Raw genomic sequence first — 19533 nt, 5'->3', positions numbered from 1 at the left:
TGTGACAAAGTCCAGGTGCCCCATCATAGACAACAAAAAGAAGGTCCTATGATTTGGCTTTGGTTTTCTATTCCAAGGAGAATGAAATAGACAAAAAATGGAACAAAAATGCTTGACAAAGAATTGAGATGGCAAAAATATTCTGTTTCTTTAAGACACTGTCTTGATTCAATATATCCCAGGGTTCTAAATTACCTGGTAAGTATAATTACTGAGCTTTCATTGGTAATTTCTGGTGGGCAGTGGCAATAAAGAAAATGGAGAAAGATGAAGAACCAGAGAGTTGTCACAGGACTGGTGAAGTACATTTATTACAATATTTTTTAAAGGAAGAGTAGAGTTTGTAAATTATAGGCCAAGGAGATGGACTTAATTAGCTGATAAAATCCTAGAAAGTATTAAAAGGATGGCTAATGAATAAAACAAAAAAAGAAGCTGTGATCTCAAAGAAGTAGCAAAACTTCATCAGAAATAGATCATGGACACATTTTTTGAACATAACCAATGTGGACATTGGTTTTGCTTGTGTATGCATACATTACACGTGCTTTTCTTTTCTTGTGTGTATGAGACAGAAAGAGAGAGATAGATACACACAGAGAGATACACACAGAGACAGAAAGAGAAGGAAAGACACACAGAATAAATTTGTTAAAAGAAAAAAAATTTAAAACAGATTACACCTAATTTTTTATTTTTATTTTTTGGACTGGGTTGTAACATAGCTTGCCTAAGTATCAGTGAAACATTTGATAAAAGTCCTTATGTACCTGGGGACATGATCCAATTTTCATAATGAGTTCCCCAGATAATATTATCCAAGGTACAAAATACCCTGTGAGTCTACATTTACTAAGAACCATAGTTCATCGTCTTTTGTTGATGTAGGTTTTTTTTTTTTGTCATCCCAAAGAAAGAATGAATGGGAAGCCTCTTAAAATGAATATTTAGCACGTGGCTAGGCATTGTGTTAAGTGTTGGGGAAACAAATGCAGAAAAGAGCAGTAATTCTAGGTTTCATGTTGAGGTAGGAGGTGGAGCATGGGTGGCATGCCATGAAGATTGTGATAGAGCAGTGTGTGGGGTCTGGGATAATCTCGATATGAAGCCGAGGATCTAGAGTGGAAGCTAGAGTGCTGGAACTGCGTCTAAGAGGCAAGGGGTAGAATTAAGTGTCATGACATGAGATAGGCAGGGAAGACACAATTAGTTCAGAGCAAACGTCTTTAATGAAATAGCAGAGAAGAATAGCAATTTTACTGCCCATAAGTCAGGGGTACATGCTCCCACAAGTTTATACACATCATTAGGAAGGTTGGACACATAGGGAATGTGCTTGAAAGGCATAAATGAAGGAACAACTCATGCCTCCAATGCTGTAAGACCACAGATGTCTTTATTTTGTTATAATTAAAAAATAATTATGGACTTTGGGTGACACTGGGTAAGTCACTTAACCCCCATCACCTACCACTTATTACTCTTCTTTTTTTAGCATTCACATTTTATTTTATTTTAAATTTCTTCATTTAAAATTTTTTATTTTATCGATTACATGTAATAACAATTTTCCACATATCATTTTCTGAAATTAAAGGATCCAAATTGTCTGTCTTCCTCTCTGCCCTCCCCCTTCCTGGAGATGGTTAAGCAATTTGATCTGGGTTATACATGTATTATCATGGAAGACATACATTGTTGTAAGAGAATATTCACATAAAACCAAAACCTCAAATAAAAATCAAAATAAACTAAAGTGAAAAATAGTATGCTTTAATCTGTATTCTAACTCCAAGAGTTCTTTCTCTGGAGGTAGAGAATATTCTTTGACGTAACATCCTTCGGAATTGTCCTGGATCATTGTATTACTGAGAGTAGCTAAGTCTTTCATAGCTGAGCATTCCACAATACTACTGTTACTGTGTACAATGTTCTCCTGGTTCTGCTTATTTCACTTTACATTGATTCACATAGGTCTTTCCAGGTCTTTCTAAAATCATCCTGTTCATCATTTCTTACAGCACAATAGTATTCCATCACTAACATATACCACAATTTGTTCATATTTTCCCCAAATGATGGACATTTCCTCAATTTCTAATTTGTTGCCACCACAAAAATGGCTGCTATAAATATTTTTGTAAGAGTAGGTCCTTTCCTCCTGCCATTGCCCTTTTAAAAATCTCTTTGGGATACAGACCTAATATTGGTAGTATTGGATAAAAGGGTATGCACAATTTTATAGTCCTTTGGGCCTAGTTCCAAATTGCCTCCCAGAGTGGTTGAATCATGCAACTCCACCAACAATGCATTAGCGTGCCAATTTTTGCCACACCCCCTCCAACACTTTCCTTTGCTATCATATTGGGCAATCTTATAGGTGTGAGTTAGTACCTCCAAGTTGTTCTAATTTGTATTTTTCTAATCAAAAGAGATTGAGAATATTTTTAACACAATTATTGATAGCTGTAACTGCGAAATTTTGTGTTTTAAGACTGTGAATTGCCAAAACTGTAAAGATAATTTTAGTGTCTTGATTTTATATTAAAAAAATAAGTGGTTGCCATGGGAAAAATTCCCAAATATGAAAAATACCCAAGTCAGCTGGGTTTTATGAAGATTTTAATTAATACAAATGAAGGAATTTAAGGGAAGGGAGTGAGAGAGTAAGAGGAAATAGTAGGAAGGGCCTAGGCCAATTGGCCTAGGCCTGAGCCTTAAGAGAGACTATTCAGTCTTCTATCACTCACCACAAGATTTGTCCCAAGCAAAACTCCAGTCCTTCACTGAAATCCTCAATTCCTGAACTGAGTTCAGTGATCTAGCTCCTCCAAACTAACTCCAAACTCTAACTTCCATGGCAAACTCCAACTAGTCCGAACTCCAACTCCCTCAAATTTGAAATCTTCTTCCTTTTAAAGAAATTTTCTATTGTGTCACCTCCCCTAAATTTTCACATTTTCCAATCACAGTGGATGTTTTACCCAGGACTGACCATTCTTAGTTCACATCCTCTTTTGTTATCACCTTCTCTGATTAGATTATATCTTCTGAGTATTTCACATCTCTTTGCTAAGCTTGACCTTTGTAAGTTGCTTGACCTTTAGTGATTAATTTAACCTTTATAGGTACTTAGCACCCTGTTATATTAGATCTAAAAATATACCTAGCTTAAGGTTCTAGCTTTACTATAAGTATGAGTTAGGGCCTTTTCATTGTTCAGTCAGGAGTTTACAACTTTATCTTCCCCTAAGGCACTGTCTGAGCAGGGTGGAATAATTTTAAAAGTTCTCAAATACATTACTGATCAAGTACCTCCATTGTTTAAAATGGGGAATAACTTAACCAAATCTCCTAAGGTACAGTCTGAGCAGTTTTAAGATTCACATAGCTTTGATTTCTTCATCTGAAAACTGCTTGTTCATATCTTTTGACCATTTTTCAACTGGGGAATGGCTTGTATTCTTTCAAAGTTAACTTAGTTCTCTAAATATTTGAGAAGTGAAACCTTAGGGAAATTTGTTATTAAAAATTCCTCTCTACCCTGCCAGTTTGTTGTTTCCTTTCTAATCCTTGCTATATTGGTTTTGTTTGTACAGACCCTTTCTAATTTAATTTTATTCATTTTACATCTTGTAATGTTCTCTGTCTCTTGTTTGGTCATAATTTCTTCCCTTCTCCATAGATTTGACAGGTAAACTATTCTATGTTACCCTAATTTATTTATGGTATCTCATTTATGTTTAAACCATCCTTACCACTCTTCTATCTTAAGGATCCAATACATTGTATTGACTCTGAGATAGAAGGTAAGGGTTTAAAAAATTATTTTGGACTTAACAAACGTCAACAGACATGAACATTTTCACATACAATGATTAACAGAAAAAAGGATTGTATATGAAACTATGTCTTTTTTACATAGTTTGTATCTTAAGTATCTATTAAATTTAACTAACACTGTTCTGCTTGTCTGTATGTCCTTTGGAACTTCTGCTCTCTTTTATGTATTTTTAAAAGGTTTTGTGAAAACTTTCTTCTTCTTTTTGACATTGTTATTACTATGATTCCTCCAATGTTCATAATTCTCCCTCTCAGTCAGAAAAACCAGAAGCTTTCCCTTATGAGAAACAAATGTAGCCATAAAAATAGGACAAATATACATACCGACTGTATCTGATTACATATGTATTATTCTTTGCCTTTACTCTGTCATCTCTCTAAGAGATAGGGAACATATGGAATTCATCATTAATCTTTGGGAGTGGCCATTGCTCATTTCAATGTTCAGAGTTCTTAATTATTTCAAAACTATTTTCCTTTTTAGTTCTATAGTCATTATATAATTATTCTTCTGTTTCTGCCAGTTTTTTCTGTATGTGTTCATGTAGGTCTTTCCAAGTTTCTTTGAATTTATTCTTTTCATCATTTTGAAAAATACATTATACTAATATACTCAAATTTGTTCAACTATTCCACAGTTGATGTACACACACTTTCTTTCCAGTCTTTTCCTATAACAAAAAATATGACTATAAATATATTTGTGTATTTGGATCTGTTGCCTCACTGGGGTGTTGATGTATTAGTGTTATTGATGGATCAAAGGGTATGTATAGCTTAGTATAACAGCAATGAAAAACTCATTTCTCAGTGAGAGCCCTGGTTGAATTAAAGCTGAAGGTCCTCTCAATAGAGGAGTCCCTGGTTGAATTAAAAAGACTAAAAGGGAAAATAGTTAGAGATGCATGGTGGAGGAAATCTAGGATGGAGATTCTACAGTCTGAGATGAGTAGGGACAATCTATGCTTACAACCTACAAGAGGTGGTTTGAATAGGAATTAGGGATGGAAAATGGGTAGTCTCTTCCAGGAATAGATGAAACACAGAACCAGGATGTTTTAAGATGTTGGTCAGCAATGGCTGACCACAAGGCTAGTTGAAGCCAATTTAGGCCACTTCAGATAGAGCTTGTGAAGGATAGCTCTGCAAGGTCAGCCAGCAAATACCATGAAGGTGTCTGGGAGTAAGCAAGCATTCTGGTACACTGCAGACTTCTTATTAGCTCTTTCTTGCAAAAGGCTTACTGTGTGTCCAGTGTACTATATAATGGTAAGGTAGCTCAAGGAAAATAGACATGTTAGTTTCTGAAATATTTCTTTAAGTGACTTTTTTTGTGGGGAGAGTTTCAAATTTCTTTCTAGAATTCTTAGAATGATTTATAGCTCCATTAATAGTGCATTGGTATGCCTGTCTTCCCACAACCCCACTAACAATTGTCATTTTCATTTTTTGTCATCTTTGTCAGTTTTGTAGGTATAAAGTAGACCCACAAAGTTGTTTTAATTTGCACTTCTCTTATTAGTGATGTGCAACATGTTTTCCACATGGCTGTTGATGACTTTTTTTGAGAACAGCTTGTTGATATCCTTTGGCCACTTACGTATTCAAGAATGACTTTTGTTCTTATATACTTGTATGAATTCCCCATCACTAGAGAGCACAGTGCCAAGGATAGAATAAATAAAAGGATTATACAAAGGATTTTAAGTTAAGAAGGCATGGATACTAATAAAGAGGTAATGAATATGGGAATGGATATATGAGACACAACTTGATCCAGTGAAAAGAGTGTAAGAATTGGAAGCAGAGAAATGAAGTTCTTATCTCAGCTCTGCCACTTCCTTTCTTTGTGATCTCAGGACAATCCCTGAGTTTTTTTTTTGGGGGGGGGTGAGGATTGGGTATTTTTATTATTTGTGGTGGAATTTGAAGAGTGAGATGATCTTGCACTCTATTCCACCATCTTCATAATCATCTCTGGCTACTTCCTTAGGACAATCTCTTAACCATTTTGGAACTCAGTTTTCTCCCTTGTCAAAGGATAGGGTTGGATGAGATTATTTCTCAGGTCCCTTCCATCCCCAGATCACATGTACTCAGTAAATGCAGGTCAAATAAACGAATGAGAAGATTGAAGGATAGAGATGGGGTAGGTGGGAATTGAATAATGTACTTCAAATCCCTAAAGTTTATCAATACTTAAAAGGGAGTGATGAACTCTTCCCCCTCTCCACCAAGGGAGGGGAAGAGAGAATGTGTTTATGTTGTACTAGGAAGAATGCTATAAGAACTGCAATACAAACACATTCAAGATAACGGTAGCACACATGCGTGTGTATGTGAGTGTTAATAAAGCACTTTACATACATGATGCCTGTTGACCCTTAAAACAACCTGGCAAATATGAAGGACTAAACAATTATCAGCAAAACAAGTTTCCAAGATAATTCTAAGGGACTCATGATTAAAGAAAAAAATAGCTATCCACAGCCAAAGGAAGAACTGTTGGAATTTGATTACAGCTCAAAGCACACCACCCTTTACTTTATTTCCTTAATGATTTTTTTCATTGTATGTGTTATTTGTGTCTTTAGTCACAACATAGGGAATTTGTCAATACTTGTTGCATGAAAGCACTGGCATAACTTATATTGGACTATTGCAAAATGTCAGCAAACAATATCAAAAGTTGTTTCTATATGTAACTGAAAAAAATAAAATGAAAATAAAGCAACCTGACAAAATTCATTGTGGAAGAATTGTTGTTCCCATTTATAAATGAGGAAGTTGAGACTAAAAGAGGTTCAATGACCAGGCCTAGAGACGGGAGGTCCTAGGTTCAAATCTGGCCTTAGCCACTTCCTAGCTGTGTGACCCTGGGCAAGTCACTTGACCCCCATTGCCTAGCCCTTACCACTCTTCTGCCTTGGAGCCAGTTCACAGTATTGACTCTAAGACATAAGGTAAGGGTTTAAAAAAAAAAGAGGTTCAATGACTTGCCCAAGGTTTCATGGTTAACTGGAAACTAATGGGATGTCCATCAATGGGACAATGACTGAACAAAATATGGTATATGATAGTGATGTAATACTATTTTGCTATAAGGAAGGATAAACAGGATGGTTTCAGAATGAGCTGGAAAGACCTACATGAATTGATGCAGAGTGAATTGAGCCAAACCAGGAGAACTTGTACATAGTAACAGCAATATTGTGCAATGATCAACTGTGATAGACTTAGCTATTATCATCTATACAATGATCCAGGACGATTCTGAGGGATTTAGGACAAAGAATACTCTCCACTTACAGAGAAGGAATGGTTGGAATCAGAATGCAGATGAAATCATAAAATTTTTTACTTGTTTATTTGGGTTGATATTTTAGAGTTTTGGTTTTATAAGGTTATTCACTTACAAAAATGAACAATATGGAAATGTGTTTTGCATGATAATATATGTATCTCCCAGAAAAAAATAAGTGAAAAACCAAGGTGTCCTGCTTAGTAAGCTCCTCAAACTCAGGTCTTCTGGCTCCTGGCCCAGTCTGGTTCCTCTTTACCATGTAGTGGTGGCTTATACTGTATGACAGTAGTGGCTGTAAGTGAATCCTGTGTGCTGGACTGTGTTGGCCCTTAGGGAGCTGAGCTGCTGCTTCGGTACCCCTTCTCTAGAGTGGGGCTGGTTTGGAACAACGCTCTCCGGATACAAAGGGATGGACTAGATGACCAGGTTCTTTCTGGCTGAGGGAGTTTGGAATGCTGTGATCTGCTCTACATGAGTAAATAGTGCTGACCAACGTTTTCTGTTTCCCATCATCCCAGGTGTCTGGACCTCAGGAGATCAAAGTTCTGATACTCAGACTTCTCTGTATGGGGTCCAGGGAGGTTCCATTCTGTTTCAGTTGAACACAAGCCTAGGAAAAATGATCCAAAGGGTCGAATGGAGCTTTGAGTCTAAGAAAAAACATCTGCCTCTGTTCAGCCTTGAGCCTGAGACTTGGAATCTAACTTTGAAGAAGAGTCTCCACTGGAACAGATATGAGCAAAGAGCTCATGTAACACCAACATCCCTTAGAATTGACAACGTCACTCTTGAGGATAATGGAAACTTCAAAGTCCGAATACATCATGATGAAGTAATCAGTGAACAAAGTTTCTTTCTCTCTATTTATGGTAAGTGAGGACAATAATCTGAGAACCCCAAGACCTGCCTAGACTCCACTGAGATAGTGCTCTACTTCCTCTTGTCTCATAGCGCTCTTCCCCAGGAGCTTCCAAACTCAGTCTCATCTGTTCCAGTTTTTTTTTTTTTTTTGGACAGAAATAGGAAGGAGGATTTCTTTTCCTATTATTTGAAGAGAATATGTAAGCATGTGAAGGGCCCTTAAGTTGGTGTCTGCTGACTCTAGAATCCAAGGAAATGAAGAATAAATTTGAATGGAAATAGAAAAACTAGATGGGATACTATTGATCTTCCAACATTTCTGTATCTCTAAAAGTCAACTAGGTGGTGCAATGGACTTGGAATCAGGAAGATTTGGATTCAAATCCTATTTTGGACACTTACTAGCTTCATGACTTTGGGCAAATTACATAACTGTTGTCTGACTTAGTTTCCTCATCTATAAAATGGGATAACATATAAAATGACTTACAAACCTAAAAGCACTATATGTTATTATTATCATTATTATTATTATTGCTATTATTAATATTATTATGTAAGCTTTGGCACATTCATAACCAGGACCTGTGAAGGGCTTAGAAGGTATTGTTATGATGATGATTTTGGTTTGTAGAGTCATCATTGCCCAGTTTTTTGGTATTAACTACACCGAAGAGCCTGTCACACAAAGGCTTTTCTAGATAAAAACAACACAGGGAACATAGATACATCAGGGAAATGCACCCAGAAGCCAGTTGTCTCAATAATGCACTCTTAGAAGGGCAGAAAGGCTCTTTCTGTTTCTCTTTGCTTTGTTCCCAGATCATTACAATCATAATGGGACACCCTGAACCAAATCCTTATATTTACTTTCTTTTTTCTTTAAAAACAAATAAACAAACAACCCTTAACTTCTTTTTTTTTTTTTTAATATATTTTATTTGATCATTTCCAAGCATTATTCGTTAAAGACATAGATCATTTTCTTTTCGACCCTTAACTTCTGTCTTAGAATAGATACTAAATATTGGTTCCAAGGCAGAAGAGCAGTAAGGACTAGCCAACTGGGGTGATGTGACTTGTCCAGAGTCACACAGTTAGGAAGTGTCTGAAACCAAATTTGAATCCAGGACCTCCCATCTTCAGCCCTGGCTCTATATACACTGAGATACCTAACTACCCCTCTTCCATTTATTTTTCACATGCACAAAGCCTTAGAGGGAGAGAATTCACATGACCCAGGCTAAATGGCCAGAGTCTCTCCTTTTGTTTCCTCTGTTCAGGTGAAGGAGAAAGGGCAGGAAATTATTTCAGTTTTATAGATGTTGAAACTGACACCTGTAGAGTTTAAGTGAGTTGTCCATTGTAAGGAAATGGGTCTGACCAGGACCTGGAGCCAGTGCTAACAGGAAGGTGGAGCCCAAATGTGATAAACCAATATAGTGAAGTAAAGGAGCATCCTACCATTAGCCTAAAGAAGTTCTTTGTAGAGTTAGGGAGTGAATTCTCCCAACTGGGTCAGGAATGGAGAATTCTGTTTATATAGCTTGAACTCTTTCCCTCCTCTCTATGCAATGTATATCTTGAAAAGCACAATACATAAATACCTTTATGAAACATTTGTAGATGTCCTAGTACTAATTGGTTAACTTTCCTTTGCCTTGGAGGTCTTATTCTCACTTCTCATCCAGTATTGTGTCTATTTCTAAGCTAGTGACTCTCTTTTCTTCCTTTCTTTCCTCAACTTTTCTCAGAAGGCAGCTCGGTTAGACTCTGGCAGGCAATTAGAGGAGAGGAAAATATGCGTGTTTACTATTACCCAAGCTCAGATGCTAAGTTAGGGGAGAGCTAGAAGCCTTTCCAAAATGATCAGGAGTGAAACAAGGATGCTCATTATAATTAATATTACTTAATATAGTATTAAAATGGTAGCAATAGTAATGAGAAGGAAAAATTTGAAAAAGGTAAAAGAGGTAATAAAACTTTCTCTTTTTGCAGATGTTATGATGCTATAGTATGTGGAAAATCCTAGAGATTCAACTAAAAAGCTATTTGAAACTAATAGTAATATTTGTAAATTATCAAGATATAAAATAGATCCACATAAATCACCTACATTTTTATATATCACTAAAAAAGTCCTGCAAGAAGAAAAAGAAAGATAATCCATTCAAAATGACCATAGATAGAATAAAATATCTGGATGCATTCCTGCCAAAATGAATTCAGGAACTACATGAATATAATTATAAAATATTTTCTACATAAATAAAGTAAGATTTAAATAATTTGAGAAATATTAATTGTTCATGGGTGGCAGAGCCAATATAATTAAAATGACAATCCTACCTAAACTCATCTATTTATTCAATGCCATCAAATTTACAAAAAATATTTATTTATTAGAAAAATAATAGCAAAATTCATTTGAAAGAACAAAAGGTCAAGAATATCAAATGTAGGTATAGCAGTACTAGATTTTAAAATGTATTATAAAGCAATAATAATCAAACTATCTGGTACTGACTAATGAATAGAAAAATGCATCAGTAGAACAGAACAGAAATATTACAAACAGTAGCAAAAGATTATAATAACCTTGCATTTAGCAAAAGTATAGATCTCATTTTGGGGATAAGAACTCACTATTTGATAAAAATTTCCTACACAATTGGAAAGTAGTTTGTCAGAAACTAGATATAGATCAACATTTTATACCATATTCACTAAGATAAGATCAAAATGAGTATGTGACCTAGACGTAAAAGGAGATATCATAAGCAAATTAAAAGAATACATCTGTCAGGTTTATAGATAGTAGAGGAATTTATAAATAAATTAGACAGAATTGTGAGGCAGAAATGGATAATTTTGATTATGTTAAATTAAAAAGGTTTTGCATAAATAACACAAATGTTGCCAAGATTATAAGGAAAGCAGAACATTTGGAGAAAATTTTTATTTTTTTTTAATAGAGGTCTCATATCAAAAATAGAGACCTCTATTCATCAGAACAAGAATCACCTTCCCAGTCGATAAATGGGTAAAAGATATGAACAGACAGTTTTTAGATGAAGAAATTAAAGCTATATTTAAGTATATAGAAAAATACTCTAAATTACTACTGATTAGACAAATATAAAACAAAACATTTCTGAGATATCATCTTATACTTATCAAATTGGCTAAAAATAACAAAAGGGTAAAATGACAAATATTGGAGGAGATGTGGAAAAATGGGGACACTAATACACTATTAGCAGACCTATGAACTGATCTAACCACTTTGAAGAGCAATTTGAAATTATACCCAGAGAGTTACAAAATAGTTTATGAATGTCCACCTCCAGAGAATGGACTAAGAAGTGGAAACATGTAAGACACAATCTGTATATGCCACAATTTGTTTAGCCATTCCCAAGGAGCCTTCCCAAGGAAAAATGGAAAGAGTTTTTATGTTCTAAAATAATAATAGCAACTTTCTTTGTGGTGGCAAAGAACTGGAAATTGACAGGATGCCCATCAATTAGGGAATCGCCAAATGAATTATGATATATAATTGTGATGGAATACTGCTGTACCATAAGATATTATGAGAAGGTTAATTAAAAAACTTGGAAAGACCTACATGATGTGAAGAGTGAAATGAGTGGATCCAAGAGAAACATTAAATATAGCTACAAAATTAATATGTGAGAAACCACTTGTGAATGTTCATTGCCAGAGGAACTGAAAAATAGAAACACAAGATAAAATTTATATATGTGTGTAATATATATATATATGTATTTATATATATATATATACTATATATATATATTTGTGGTTGGGTGATACCTTCTATAGTACATAAAGGGGAGGCGGAGGCTGAGATACCTGGGATTAAATTCCACATAAAAAGGCAACTCCAGCCCTAAAAGAGTTTCTAATGGAATGAGGGAAGACAGTACATAAAAAGATGCTGAAAGGCATGGTTGGTAATGGAGGTCTGCCAGGGGAATATCCACCTAGGGGCATATGTGTTTGGAGTTAAAACCAAGCAGAGGAAATGATGGGGAATTAAGTTAGATGAAATATTCTGCACCTTTGTAAAGGGAAGTTTTGGGATGAGTTTCTGCTCTACCTTACAATCATAGGAGAGAGACAACTGAGCAGGCTGAATATTAAAGGTGAATCAGTCTTCATAATGGTGAGATTTCAAGTGATGAGCTCGTGGTTGTCTAAGTTTGGCCAGTGCCATATTACTCTTCATTCTCAGAACCGATTCTCCCCAAGATCAAGATAATCTCAAAGTCCCAGACATCAGATGGATGCAACCTCACCTTGGAGTGCCAGATCCTGAAGATCTCAAATGATACAACTGTAACCTGGGGAAGTGTAGCTATCCCCAAGAGGCAGGAGGAGAGCCTAGGGCTGCCCTCCAATTCTAGGATACTGAATCTGTCCCTACCACCGAACCTCCAGAATTCCTCTGTCACTTGCTTGGCTAAGAACCCTGCAGAGCAACAAAAGTCGACATTAAAACTAAGTGATGCCTGTCCTGAGAAGTCTTCAAGTGAGTGTGGCCTTCTATGGTGGTGGTGGTGGGGTTGTATGGAAGAAATCAAGGGGAGAAGGAAGCATAACTATAGAAGTTGGGGAAACCTTGGGGAAAGAGGCAGTGGGAGGGCCATTTACCTTCTCCATTAATCTTGCCTCTGATTTGACATTTCTATTGATGGTATCATTATTCCTTCAGGCACCCAGATACTTAATTTTGTTAAATTAGGTCCAATCCATGGTTTCCCTGCCCCTCCCCCACTCAGGTGGCCTCTTACCACCATTCTGTATATTGTCTCTATCTCTTTCCCCTTAAATTGAAATCTGTTATTTCCTTCATGTTCTTACCTCTCCTCTTCTCTATGACTGGGTCATGTCAGATCCCCAAACCCCAAAGTCACCATGGTTCATTGGAAGTTTCCTTCTGGTCATATTGCTGGTGATCCTGGGGATTGGATTGTCGATCGACAGAAGAAAAGAAAGGAAGAAAGAAGGTATTAGTTGAAGTCGAGGATCTTCTCCTTTCTCCTTTTAAGTATGGCCCCATCCCTTGCTAGTTTTGGACAGAGGTAGTTCCTAATAAAGGGTGGTGGGTGTGCATTTCCTCTAACATGGGGGTGGGTGGGAGTGTCTGTCAGGTAGCTAGAAAAAGTCCTAGGTCTCTACTGGATCTGGGGAGTGGGAATTGGGATCTTACCTTGTATGATGTGGGAAGGATTAAACCTCTGTGTTCTTCATTCATTCACTCAGTTATGGATTCTCCAGAGAATAAGAGAAATAGTGACATGAACATCCAAGATGCAGTGCTCAGACCAAGTAGACCTGAGGACCAGAACCAGGTGATTGGGAGTTGGGAACCTCTCAGGGCTCTCTGTAGTCCTCTCATCCTCTAGTTCTGCCCTGTTGCCCTTTTCTATTTACTGATGCAAAAGATGTCAGGATGCTGTAATGGGAGACCAGAAACTCAGTTCATTCCTAGCTGTGTGATTTTTAGAGCAAGTCAATGCAATGGAAGATTTCTTCCAAAGTCAATCAAATTCAGTTACCATCTTATGATCTCTGATATTGTTGGCACCATCCTAGGTGCTGTGTGTTTCTCTAGTACCTGCTAGAGACTTGGTTCTGTGCCTCTCCCTAAATCTCCATTTCTACCCTCCCCCCACCTAAGTCCTACTATCTCTGCTATCTTCTAGTGCCAAGAGGCTAGTGAGCAGCACCCACAGGAGGGGAAGCATCTCACCACCATTTACAGTGAGATCCATAATCCTCAGATCATGCTCAGGTAATGGGGATATAGTTGGGGAGATCCTGAGGGTTTAAGCTAGGATAGGATATACAATGGGAGCTCAGGGTCCCCAATATGCAAGCCTATAACCTTTCTTCCAATATGTCAATGTATTTGAAAGCTTCTTCCCTACCTCTCTGTCTCCCCAAGATCTTGTCATTGACATGTGGCTTGACCACAAAACATCTTTCTGATTTGAAGATCTTCTTAGTTTGTGAAGAGAAGAAACCAACTCAAGATGTACTCTTGAAGGGGGGGGGGAGGGCATGGAGTTTTTCATGCCTGATTATACTGGGAGTTTGGGGAGTCCTCTTGAAGAGAATGAAGAGGGATAAAAGGAGAAATAGTGATTGTCCCACATGGTGGTGTGAACTAGGTGGCAGCTATAACCTGTCATCTATAATTGTTTTCATTAGGACAGGAGAAGTGACCATCATCTAAATAGTTAAGGTAGGAGGTATATGTGACTGGGTGTGCTTTATTGAGGTGCTTGCTCCAAAAGCAGGAACACAGAGAGAAACAAGATAGGTAAGAGAGGAACAAAAAATGTGCCTTACCTTGTTCTAGTTGAATTTCTGTAATGAAAGAATCCTCAGATTCCCCCTGGATACAAGTGTAGACATTTCCTGTCTGACTGACCCACAGCCCCTGATGCCTGTACTTGCCCAATCATGTAATCCATTGTGTTTGTGTTTGTAACCCATGGATACTTGTAGAAACCCCTGATTGTGTATGTGTATAAAATAGCCAGAGCCTCTGGCTTTGGGTCCCAGACTTGAGGAATGATCCTGTCTGGGACTGTGTGTAATCAATCTCCTCCTTAGTCTGAGTGATGTTGTGGTTTCCTCTTGCCTGGCCAAGCAGAAAATTCCATAGTTAAAATTATTTTGTTAAATGCAGTTGCAAAAGACATCTATTGGATAACATGCCACACTTGGAGTTGGGAAACCTGTCTTCACATTAGACACTTTCTAGTTGGTGTCCCTAGATAAGTCACTTAACTCTGATTACAGACCTTGTTGCTCTTCTTTCTATCTTAGAATTGATACTAAGAAATACATTTGGCAGATTTAAGATGATTTCTCATAAGCATCTGTGGTTGACCCTATCTTTATACTCCTGGGTGTCCTTTTGTTTGTGGTATGAGGGTACAATAGGAGCCATTTGGAGAGAGGAATCTTTCTTAGCATCGAGCTAGCTGTTCTGCCCCCAGTCCATTGTTAGAGAATTTTGTGCTCTAATTGGGGGTATAGAATGAGCCATTTTGTAACTATCCTATAGAGTTCAGAATCCATTTGAATTCAGATCCTATTTCCATAAACCTACCTCTTAGATGTGAGTCAGATTTCATGCCAAATAACGTGTGTGTATGTGTGTGTGTGTGTGTGTGTATGTGTTGTTTTTGCTCATATATGTCCATCTGGGTCTATCTAGAGGGGCTTGCAGGGGGTTGAGAATAGACATTGCTATTGTCTCTTCCCCTCCTGCATCTCTAAGAGATGATTCCTGCCAGGAGAGGAAGAGGAAGAGAGAAGAAGATTGGGGCTAGAAAATGGTCGCCCTGTTTTCCTCAGAGAAAGGAGTACTACACTAGAATTCTATTTATTGATTCATTCTGTTAAACTTTACCAGTTTATAGAAAACAGTTTTTAGGTTTGATATAAATTCCCAATTGCTATTCCTTAATGGAGGAGTACCTCAACTCTGTACCCAAGACTTGACCCTCTTGCCACCACATCCAAGCTCCTCAATGAACAAACAATAAATAAACCCCTTATTCCAAGTTGAGAACCAAACAGAAATCAGAGAAAGGAGGACATACATAGTATAGGAGGATATATACCAGACAACACAGAATGAATGAACTCTCCATTGAGAGCAAGATAATTCAGCACAACCAAGAGGGGCTCTCTGACCTCAACCAAGGGGAAATCCCCAGGCTCTAGTGTAGTAAGTGGAGAACAGGAACCATGACAGCAACTGTCAGATTCTTTACATGTCAGTTTCTTTCTAGGATCTTCAGAACCTGATGAGAGGTTGGAATTGCCTATCTTTTCTCTCTTATTCGGAAACCAGAAGAACCCAAAGTTCTCTTCTCTCCCACTCACACCAATTCCACCCTCACAAAGGCAGGGGACATTCAGTAATCAATCTCCACCAATGAGGAGAGAGTCCTATGCAATTGGTCCTTTGAGCCAAGGGCTACATACATATGAACCCAAATGTAATTGGATCACAGAGAATGTGGAGGGAGTAAAATATAACAAAGCTGGAGAGTGAGGAAGGGGCCAGGTTATGAAAGACTTTAAAAGCCAAATAGACTCCACTTTTGTGGGGTCAGACACAGAGGAAGGTAGAGGCTGACAGGAGGTAACTGGAAGTTGGACTAGAGTAGGGAAAGATGAGCCAGGGAGTCCAAAGAGCAAGCTATTTCCATAGTCTCAGGAATGGGGTGATGATGGTCTGCCTCAGGTAGATGACTGTGTCTGAGGAGAGTAGGGGGCACATATGAGAGATGTGATGGTAGAATTGATAGAACTTGGCAAATATTGGATGGTGGTGGTGGTGAGAGAAATTGAGGAGTCAAGGGTGACACCAAGGTTGTGAGTCTGGGTACCTGGGAGGATGAAGGGACTCTTTTTTTTTTTTTAAACCCTTACGTTCCATCTTAGAATCAATATTGTGTATTCATTCTAAGGCAGAAGAATGGTAAGGGCTAGGAAATGGGGGTTAAGTGACTTGCCCAGGGTCATACAACTGGGAAGTATCTAAGGCCAGATTTGAACCCAGAACCTCCTGTCTCTAAGCCTGGTTCTCAATCCACTGAGCCACCCAGCTGCCCCCTGATGAAGGTACTCTTGACAAAAAAAAAAAAAAAAAGGATAGAAGTTGGAGGGGTTGGAGTGGAAATAAGATTTCAGGTTTGGATAACTTGAACTTAAGATATCTATAAGACATTCAGTTTGTGATGGTCTATAGGCAGAGAGAAGTGAGGCTGGAGTTCAAAAGAGAGGTTGGGGGTGGATAAATAGATTTGAGAATTATCTGGATTGATTAGAGTAGATAAGAGAAAATATTTAATGAATTCTTTTATGACAGGCACTGTACTACAAAAGTGCTGAGGATATAAAAACAAGGAAATAAAATAATCCCTTTTATCCAGGATCTTATCTTCCACTGGTGGAATAAAACAGATAAAGGGAAAGTGGAAAGCAGGTGGGGAGGGGGATCTTTATGGGACAAATCAACATTTGTGGAGTAAGAGCAAACAGGACAGTGAGCTGAGAGGGAAGTATGTAGAAGTGAGCATTGGTCATTTTTCAGTCATGTCTGATTCTTCCTAACCTTTTCTGGAGTTTTCTTGGCAAAGATAATGGAGAGGTTCACCATTTCCTTTTCATTCATTTTACAAATGAGGAAGCTGAAGCAAATGGGGTTAAGTGACTTGCTTAGGGTCACAGAGGCATTAAGTGTCTGAGGTCAGATTTGAATTGAGGAAGCTGAAACTTTCTAACTTCAGGTCTGCCACTCTATCCACTGTACCTCTAGCTACCCATAAGTAAGCACAAAGATGATAATTGAACACATAGGAGCAGATGATTACCAAATAAAGTGTATAGAGGAAGAAGAGAAGGGTCTTGGAGAACCCTATGCTTAGTGGTAGTAACCTGGATGAAGATTTAACTAAGGATATGATATGTTTGCTGGATGTGGTAGCTATAATTAAAGAGTTGTCAGCCTTCCGCAATTGGGAACTATTTCTAGCAAGGTCTGTTGTAGCCAGAACTAAGGGCGTGTGCAAAACTAGCCATTGTGGTGTGGCAAGAAAATATCAGAATGTCTTTTCATTTATTTTTATAATAAAACTAAGAAGGTAATTAAACTGCTAAGACCTAAAAGACAATAATCTTACTCAGTCCAAGTCATAATAATAATAGTAACAACAATAATATCTAGCATTTATATATAGTTCTTTAAGGTTTGCAAAGTACTTTGGTAGTTCAATGGGTATGGCACTAAATAAGTAAATTAGTTTGGGTAGGATTGTCATTTTTATTATGTTAGCTTGTTCCACCCTCAGCAATCAATGTTTTTCCAATTGTTTAGATCTAGTTTTAATTGTGTGGAGAGTGTTTTGTAGTTGTGTTCGTATAGTTCCTGTGTTTGTCTAGGCAGATAGATTCCTAAGTATTTTATATTGTCTAGGGTGATTTTAAATGAAATTTCTCTTTTTAATTCTTGCTGCTGAAATGGGTTGGAGATATATAAAAATGCTGATGACTCATGCGGGTTTATTTTGTATCCTACAACTTTGCTAAAATTGTTGACTCTTTCGACTAGCTTTTCGGTTGATTCTCTAGGATTCTTTAAGTAAACCCATATCATCTGCAAAGAATGATAACTTGGTCTCCTCATTGCCAGTTTTTAATACCTTCAATTTCTTTTTTCTTCTCTAATTGCTTCTGCTAGTATTTCTAGTACAATGTTAAATAATAGAGGTGATAATGGGCATCCTTGTTTTACTCCTGATCTTATTAGAAAGGCTTCTAGTTTATCTCCATTGCAGATGATGTTTGCTGTTGTTTTTTAGATATATATTGTTCATTATTTTTTGGAAAGGCCCTTCTATTCCTATACTTTCTAGTGTTTTCAATAGGAATGTGTGTTGTATTTTATCAAAGGCTTTTTCTTCATATATTGAGATAATCATGTGATTTTTGTTGGTTTGCTTGTTAATATGGTCGATTATGTGGATGGTTTTCCTAATATTGAACCATCCTTGCATTCCTGGTATGAATCCTACCTGGTCATAGTGAATAACCCTCGAGATCACTTGTTGGAGTCTTTTTGCTATTGTCCTATTTCAGATTTTTGCATCTATATTTATTAAGGAGATTGGTCTATAGTTTTCTTTCTCCCTTTTTGACTTGCCTGGCTTTGGAATCAGTACTATGTTTGTGTTGTAAAATGAATTTGGTAGAACTCCTTCTTTGCTTATTATGTCAAATAGTTTGTATAATATTGGGATTAGTTGTTCTTTGAATGTTTGATAGAATTCATTTGTGAATCTATCTAGACCTGGGGATTTTTTCTTAGGGAGTTCTTTGATGGCTAGTTCAATTTCTTTTTCTGATATGGGGTTGTTTAGGTAATTTATTTCTTCCTCTGTTAATCTGGGCAATTTATATTTTTGTAAGTATTCATCCATATCACCTAGATTGCCTTATTTCTTGCCATATAATTGGGCATAATACTTTTTAATGATTGCCTTAATTTCCTCTTCATTTGAGGTGAGGTCTACTTTTAATCTTGGATACTGTCAATTTGGTTTTTTTCTTTCCTTTTTTTATTAGATTGACTAGCACTTTGTCTATTTTATTTGTTTTTTTCAAAGTACCAGCTTCTAGTCGTATTTATTAAATCAATAGTTCTTTGACTTTCAGTTTTATTGATTTCTCCTTTGATTTTTAGGATCTCTAATTTAGTCTTCATCTGCGGATTTTTAATTTGTTCACTTTCTAGTTTTTTAATTTGCATCCCCAATTCATTGACCTCTGCCCTCCCTAACTTTTAAATAAATGAACTCAAGGATATAAATTTCCCCCTGAGTACTGTTTTGGCTGCATCCCATAGGTTTTCAAAGGATGTCTCATCATTGCCATTTTCTTCAATGAAGTTATTAATTTTCCTACGATTTGTT

The 19533-nt window shown here is 37.0% G+C and overlaps 1 protein-coding gene across 3 annotated transcripts in view; it reads left to right on the top strand.

Moving 5' to 3' along the window:
* The window catches only part of LOC130453513 (SLAM family member 5-like), a 196455-nt gene that overhangs the window by 11660 nt on the left and 165262 nt on the right, over window positions 1-19533 (top strand). For 2 of the 3 annotated variants that reach the window (XM_056816206.1, XM_056816208.1), the window contains exons 2-6: window positions 7666-8016; window positions 12267-12563; window positions 12928-13041; window positions 13298-13386; window positions 13741-13829. In XM_056816206.1, coding sequence (XP_056672184.1) covers window positions 7666-8016; window positions 12267-12563; window positions 12928-13041; window positions 13298-13386; window positions 13741-13829 — 940 coding nt within the window. The remainder of the gene's footprint in view (window positions 1-7665; window positions 8017-12266; window positions 12564-12927; window positions 13042-13297; window positions 13387-13740; window positions 13830-19533) is intronic. The other variant, XM_056816207.1, reaches the window with a different exon arrangement.

The sequence above is a fragment of the Monodelphis domestica genome, chromosome 2 (assembly GCF_027887165.1).
Source record: "Monodelphis domestica isolate mMonDom1 chromosome 2, mMonDom1.pri, whole genome shotgun sequence".
Lineage (NCBI taxonomy): Eukaryota > Metazoa > Chordata > Mammalia > Didelphimorphia > Didelphidae > Monodelphis > Monodelphis domestica.
The sequence above is the reverse complement of the archived record's forward strand: the minus strand, read 5'-3'. Positions and strand labels throughout refer to the sequence as shown.